Source organism: Podarcis liolepis (genome assembly GCF_965112155.1).
Source record: "Podarcis liolepis genome assembly, chromosome: 6".
Classification (NCBI taxonomy): Eukaryota; Metazoa; Chordata; class Lepidosauria; order Squamata; family Lacertidae; genus Podarcis; species Podarcis liolepis.
The window spans coordinates 57804278-57812015 of record NC_139559.1 but is presented as its reverse complement, the minus strand read 5'-3'; the positions used below and the strand labels follow the sequence as shown (position 1 = coordinate 57812015).

The following is a 7738-nucleotide window of genomic DNA, read 5'->3' as shown; positions in this document are numbered from 1 at the left end:
AGGAATGCAAAGCAGGCTTCAGGGTACCATGGAAGGGCAGCAAACAAGGAACTAGTTAGTATACATCTGTGGGTGCATGTATCAGGAGAGACAACATGTGGATTTTCTGCCTTAAGCATCAGAACATCTTGAGCCATCTCTGGAAATGATTGCAAGAATCCTGGAATAGCAACCCACAAACTCAATCCAAACCATTACACTGGTGGTGCATCTCCTATTGTTTTTAGGGTTTGTGCCCATTTTAAATCACAAAAACCTACAGCCAGAAAAACCTTGGAGCTAGAAATGGGCAGAGGCTAAAAGCTGGCGCACACACGCAGGTCCCTGACTTCTTTTTCCGCACAGCCATTCCCAAATACATTGGTATATGTGATTGCATAGAGAAAAGTGTTGCGTTGACCAATGGTACACAAAAGGAATTCACAGCAAGTGATTTGCTATGTCTCAATGTTTCACAAACAGCATCTATTCTGACATCAGAAAAAAAAGGATTTGTGACACTTTATAAAGGTAATCTGGTACACAAAGCTACTCTCAGAACAAATAGGGTGAACTCATGCTATAAAATACATCCCTGGGAACTGAACCAATTTGGAGGACAGAGGCTCATAGCCTCCAGCCTCCACTACTTCCGAGTTGCTTTAACCATAGTTTCTCATGGTTTCTTAAATTGGGCAGATTACAGTTAGTGCTGACTTCCAAACTTTGAGTTTAGAAACCATTGTTTGGAATTTAGCACTAACCATGGTTTGTTCCTAGTTGGAAATAATGGCAAATTATTATTATTATTATTATTAATTAAATTTGCATACCACCCTTCATCTGGACAGGGCAGTTTACAACTTAAAAATACAAAATGAGAACACAAAATGCGTAATAAAAAACAAAAGCAAACCAATAACCCCACTCCCCACAAACACATTTAAAGGGCCATAGTTTGTATAATCAGTCAATAGCCTGGTTATAGAGAAAAGTTTTCACCTGGTGCCCAAAACCTGGAAATGGAGCAGAATCATTGCGTAAGTAGGGAAAGGGGATCCATGGGACAGTCCCCATAATCCATGTCCAAACTGAGCCACTATCACTCATTCCTCTGCTGCACTTTTAGAAAGCTAAATGCCTACCTTAGTGAGCTCATCTGTTTCCTGCCAAATACAGAAGCCAGAACACAAGGTCTCCCCACGGGTATACTCTGGCTTTGCTGGATGTGCTGGCAGTGTGACAGATCTGAATGCTACAACATATGGATCACTGGAAAGAAAGGAAACCCAGTTAGAACAAGTGCACTGAACTTTTCCCTCTGCTTTGAAGTTCACCATGCCCACAACAACCCCCAAAGAAACCTTGTTCTGCTTACTCAATAGGCTGAACCTGCCCTCAGCTAGCCTAGTTCTTGCCTTTAGCTTTTGTTCAAAACTGGTGAAATGAAGTTTGCAAAAGGGATTTTGAAAGGCCACCTGGGCACTGGTCTCTTTACAGATGTGTGTGCACCATATCTGAAGTGGAACAGGCGCCCTAGAAGTTGCAGGGGAGAGATGTTTGGCAAGGCAACATACCCTTTGCTGCAAGGCTTCCTTTGTGACACGAGGATGACGAAGTCCTGAGGCTTGTTTTCCTCGCTCATAGTATGGCTAACAACATGATAGATCATGTCCTCTTTATCAACTTGTTGGACAAGTTCAGAACTCCTGCAAAAAGGGAAATCAGAAGGTGAACAATTGGAGATGACAATTGCCCTTTCGCATCTGGCTGGCCGCTGTGTGATACAAGATGCTGAACTTTGACCAGGAGACCTTATCTTAGGTTCTTATATTTGTGCAACCGCAACAATAAAGAGCAACAAGAGCCAATTGGATAACTTTTGGGAGTGATCAAAGTTGTGAGGGCATAAAGGAGGAGGCCTGGTACTGTGTCTAGTATCATTGGTAGAGTAGCTCGATAACCTCAGATCTGAGTTATGCTGAGATTCTACATGAGCACAGAAAAGAAAGTACACAGAATCTACTGTTCCAAGAATCTCAGCTTCTGGGTTTGTTTGTTTTTAACTGCATGAGCAGAAAGATCTCTTAAACTATGAGAATGGGAATTGGGGACACCATCCCTAACTAAAAAGCAATTGTTAACCACCAAAGTACTTACGCATAATGATTGTCCCATTCGTGCCTGTGTCGCAGGTCCGAGAGCAGCAGAAAGGCCTGCATTGCATCAATGCAGATGGTCATCTCTATTCGGATAGAGAGGAATTTGTCCTCTTCCAGTGTGTACATCTTGACCTTAGAGAGCGAAGGCAGGGGTGATTAAAACCACAAAAATGGCACTTCCAACAAAAAATATCTACATTCCAGTTCAATGCAAATGTAGCCCAACAAGTTTCATTGTATACACAATTCACGAGAACAAAAATAATAGTGCTTGCAGTCTGAAAACCATGATTCCTCCCACAACAAAGATACAATGGGATGAGATGCTTGGATACTTGACTTCATGTTTTGCATTTTAGACTGAACAGTTGCTTGAGGATGGGGTCAGCTACCTTGTCTCTTTCAGAGGTAAGCACCCAGTTGGCCTTTGCTACTAATGTCTTCAGTGCAGTAACATTGTTGTAACTCAGGTAAACCTGCATTTTAAAAAAACACAAGAAAATAGCCCATCAAAAAGAGCTTCTAAGTGTAATGTGTCCAGCACCAGCATGACCTTTTCCCATTTCTTCCTCTCGCTGTTCCTCTTATCCTTATTAAATTACACACTGGTGTGCAGGGACTGCTGTGAACTTCTCTCTATTATTGTAAAGTATTGAGGGTCCTAGTACATGTTGCTTGCTCTAGAAATAAAAGACAGTGATGGGGACTTCATTCCACTTTAAAACTTTGCCTTATATGCTCTTTCTGACATGGAGTTCCATGAAATAGTTTTGATCCCAGAGATTTCACAATTCTGAAATCTTGGAATTTTTTAGCAGAATTAGCCAGACTTTATATAATTTATTTAGAAGTTGCAGGGAGTTGAGTGCTAGGAGTCAGTGAGGACTCTGTGCTAATAAAGCTTGCAAAAATAAATACATCTTCCTCTTCCATTTCCAATTGCTCCTCCATCCACCCTGGCAAATGGCCCCTATACTTCGTGGAGCCTCCTTTATACCATCTAGTATAACCAAGTTCCTGTCAAAATATTCACAACTTCAAACAAAACTTCCTTCCACAAGAAGATTGTAAAGGGTCTTCCTCTTTCCCACCCCTTAACCTGCATAATATATTAAGGCAAGAGAGTCTGATTTACTTTCCATCATGTGTATTTCTTTGTTGAGGAATGGGGGAATTCTAGAGGTGCCAAATACTGTTCACATTTTGATAACGAAATACATCTTAGCAACTCTCTCCACTGTTCTTAAACTTATTCACTGGCTCCTAGTTGGTTTCCAGGCCTAATTCACTGATCGTTTTAACTTTTAAAGCTTATTTGGAAGTCTTGCGCAACAAACCTGCTTCTCTCCCAAATTGGGACTGTTTTTGAGACAAGGCAAGTGATGGAAAAATAATGTAATGTCCTCACAAACAAATCAGAATGAATACTGAACTGAATAAATAGCTGACTTTGCCTAACCATCCCCCAAACTTGGTTTAGCATTCATCATAATTTGTTTTGAGCAGTCATCTTGAAGTGACTTAGGATAAGAACATTCTAAATAATAGTCCATCTCCTTAAACACCTAGGCAGATCTTCAGTCATCACCAGAAGCTCTGCCACCACCTTTGGAAGCAAACTAGGAGGGCAATAAGCTGAAGGCCTTCCATCAGTGGTATGGAATTCCTTCCCAGCAAGGCCCAAAATAGCCTTCTGAAGGTATTAAGAAGTTTATGAAAGCCTTCGGGGGAGAGAGAAAGAGTGTTTACATGGAATGTGATGATATTTTCTTGCGTTTATTCTGTTTTACTTTTCTCTTGCATCAGCTGCCTAAGAGACCTGCTGTCAGACTGAAGGAGGTATAAGTAAATATTTTAAGCAAACAAAAAGTAAACCATGGGTTTAACAAATCAAATGCTCTAACTTTAATCACCAGCCAAGGTTTCAGTGGGTTTTGTCCTGATTGCATAGCAACAGACACATGTCCGCTTCTAAATATCTAATTTCCCAAGGTACAGGCAAAATGTCATGTCTGGCTGTGAAAAGCCAATATAGAAGCTACCTGGAGGCCAGCTTGCATTCTGAGGCATGGAGCCTCCTTCCTGGAGAAAATGGCTACTAGTTGTGAGGGCTATGTTACCTCCAATATCAGAGGCAGTATGACTCTGAATGCCATTTCCAATGAATCACAAGTGGGGATGACGCTACTGCACTCACATCCTGCTTTTGGGCTTCCCCAAAACACCTGGTTAGCCACAGGTTGATGAACTAGATGGGCTACTGGCTTGATCCAGCAGGGCTTTCCTACCGTTCTAAACCAACACACAAAGCTTCCTAACTTTTTCTTTGCTCATGAGTAGCATTTCTCGTTCCCTCCCACAAGAGAGCCCTTATTCCTTAAGACATCTGAGGCACAAACAAGTTCCATGGCAGGTACGGTTAAGTTTTTGGGGCCTGGGGGCAGCAGTCCCCCTTGGTCAACCTTCTCAGGGAAGTATGCAGATGGCGAGTATGTCCAAAAATGGGCACCTCCCATTGGCACACCCACACTTGTACACAGATGGGACTCACAACACACACCCCAAGCTGATTTGTGCAGATCAACTGAAGGGGGAAGGGGTTATTGTCCACTCTACACCCATCAAATGAACTTTCTGATAACTAAGGATTTTTGTTAGGGGAGGGCAGGACTTTTATTGGGGGTGCATAACTGATGTGATTGGTCAGTTAAGTATTTCTATTGTTTTACCTGATGGGGGGGGGGAGCTGCACCCCTGCGGCTATCCCATGGGTGGGCGTAGAAACTAGCCTACTGTACAAAGGTAAAATCCACATTTGTTGCTCTGTGCACTTCTGCTTTTGGCACCACCCACCATTGGCATGTGGCCCCTGGAAGGCTGCTCCACGGGGAATGTGGCCCTCCTGCTTTGGAGGAGTCTAAAGGCCCCCTGAGATGCAGATGTTAGCAACTTGTGGGGCACCAAGCAACCTCCATGTTTATTTTACCTTATTGCTTTGATCCCAAGGCACAGACAAAGGTACTTCTGTATGCTTGCAGGAAAAGACGTATTTTCTGCAAAAAGGAAAAGAATGCATCGGTTACGCTGAATGTTGAGTGTCAACAAAAGGTAATTAAAAAACGCTCCTCATAAAATTGGCACTAGAAAGGAAATGGCAAGTATGCTTTGAACGTGACCTTCCAAAGATATTATCTAAAAGAAATAGGTTATCTTGTTTTTACATTGTCTTGTTTTTAAGTATAGCTTTTAAATTAGCCACCAGACTGAATCCAGGTATGTGCAGAAGAAGGGAGAATAAATCTTTTGGTTCAACAGAGACTCGCTGGGCAAGACAGCTATATGGTCATCACAGAAACATAGAAATGATTAAGGTTAAATACCCTTAGGGAAATCTGCATAGGATACAGAGGCAGGAGTCATTCATTTTCAGCCAGATCAGATTGGCATGTTACCAGATCTGGGATCTGGGCCCTCAATTTCCACGTGTGATTAGAATCACATGCCTATCTCCCATTCCCACCACCCTTCTGAGTAACACCCCTCCCCACCTTCTCACTATATAGAAGGATCTGGCAACTTCTGTTTCAGTGTATCTGAAGAAGTGTGCATGCACACGAAAGCTCATACCAAGAACTAACTTAGTTGGTCTTTAAGGTGCTACTGGAAGGAATTTTTATATTTTGACTATGGCAGACCAACACGGCTACCTATCTACTACTAGAATCACATGAGGAAGAGCAGGAAGGGTGGCTGGCCCACAAAGCGCCGCATGCCCACTTTTCTCTGCACACTGGGAGAGCAAACTGACTGCAGCAGGAGCCTGTTGCACTCCTGGTGCCTCCCTGCATGATCAGGACTCTAAATTGCACAGGAAGCCTCCACAGGTGCAGCAAGTTCCTGCACCTGGAGGACTGCAAGGGCAGGCACAGGGACACACAGAGGAGTTCACCCCCACTTTCCTCATCATATGAGGAGGAGAATACCTGACTGCCAGTTTAATTGAGGCACTCTAGAGCAAGCTAGTTACACAAGATAGTGGTGTCAACAGCTCTCTCTTTTTGTACACAGAGTATTATTCCTTATTATTAGTCCTTTTTCGCAATAATTCATATAGTTCTCCTTACAAAACTTCTTGCAACCCTACAAGCGATGTCAATTGATTACAATTGTCTTTCAAATATATCATAAATTTCTTCCAGTCTTTCAGGAAAGTCTGGTCTTGCTGGTTCCAAATCTTCCCAGTTAATTTTGCCAACTCGGCATAGTCCATCAGTTTCATCTTGCACTCTTCTTTTGTTGGTAGTTCTTCTTGCTTCCATCGCTGGGCTAATAGTATTCTTGCTGCAGCAAGAATCCTTTTTCAAATTATTCTCAAAAGGGAACAAATCAAAGACTGGTAAATACTCCCCAGCTGAGAGCAAGTATGAGATTATAGATGTGTTAGGGGAACACTGTGCTAGTTAGGATCTGGGATACTTTTTATCTCTACTGTAGGGCACATTGTGTATTCAAGGTATAGTTTTGGGTTTGTTTTTCAGTTAAGTGAATTCCTTTGCTTGCAGTAATTTTTGGCAAAATCTGTCTTGGTTCATTCTGGCCTTTTGCTGGTGCTAGGGAGTGAAGGCAGGCAAACACCTGGAGAAAATCACATTCAGGTTCGCTCTAACACACCACAATCACAGGTATTGACTTCTTTCATATGTGGATCAAGAGGCCCACTTGTGAATAACTACTTATGCAACTTCCTGCCACATCCCCCAACACAGAGTGCCCTAGATTCCTTTTCCCTAGTTGCAGGGTTAAAGTCAGAAGTATCACCTAATTGCACTAAAATAAAACCTTGCACAGGATACAGCATCTCTCAAATTTAGACGCTGCTATTAAATTTGGGTCTATTTTCAGAGAGGATTTGCTGCACACAGGTGAAATGTAATGGGATTTAATGTAGGGGCTTGAGGAAATGGAAACTGGTTAGTATGGTGTGTGTGACTCGGCTTGGTAGAGTGCATTTCGGCTATAGAGCCAGCAGTAGCCTTGGACTCAAGTGACAGAAAAATTGCTTAGTGCTAACAGCAGGGCACTGACAGTCACAAGATGCTCTTGTTCTTTGCTCAACTGTATCACTCCCATACAATCTCATTATCAGGACCTAAGATAAGGAAATGAGGAGGAGGAGAGATCTGACTGATAACAACTGATCTATGACCTTCAAGGTGACAGAGCCATGGTAAAGTGGTCCAAAGTACCCAATAATAAGCGGTCTCGCCTTGGCAAGCCATATGACTTAGAGACATTTTAAAGTTCTTAGGAAGAGGAGATCAGGTGGAACAAAGTCCACAGGTTTTGTGGAACAAGGAGATTCAGGTACATACACAAAATGCACACTTGCACATCAGTTCTCGAGAAAAGGAATTTGCTCATATTCCTTTCTCCCCCATATTAAAAGGCACCCATGGAGCCCCAGCATCATAAACAGAATATTTGGTCACATAATATATAGTAAGTTACAGACATTACTATTTAGATTGCAAGCCTTCCGTTACAGCTCTATTCTGTGTTTCATATCAAATAACGCTCTGTGTGTGTGTTTAGGAGTT

At 42.4% G+C, this 7738-nt stretch overlaps 1 protein-coding gene across 2 annotated transcripts in view; it reads right to left on the bottom strand.

Annotated features, from left to right (window-relative positions):
- The window catches only part of ACOT11 (acyl-CoA thioesterase 11), a 63663-nt gene that overhangs the window by 1311 nt on the left and 54614 nt on the right, over positions 1-7738 (bottom strand). For both annotated transcript variants that reach the window (XM_083510102.1, XM_083510103.1), the window contains 5 exons: positions 5128-5194; positions 2534-2617; positions 2140-2273; positions 1557-1688; positions 1125-1251 (listed from right to left, as the gene is read on the bottom strand). In XM_083510102.1, the coding sequence (XP_083366228.1) occupies positions 1125-1251; positions 1557-1688; positions 2140-2273; positions 2534-2617; positions 5128-5194 (544 nt within the window). The remainder of the gene's footprint in view (positions 1-1124; positions 1252-1556; positions 1689-2139; positions 2274-2533; positions 2618-5127; positions 5195-7738) is intronic.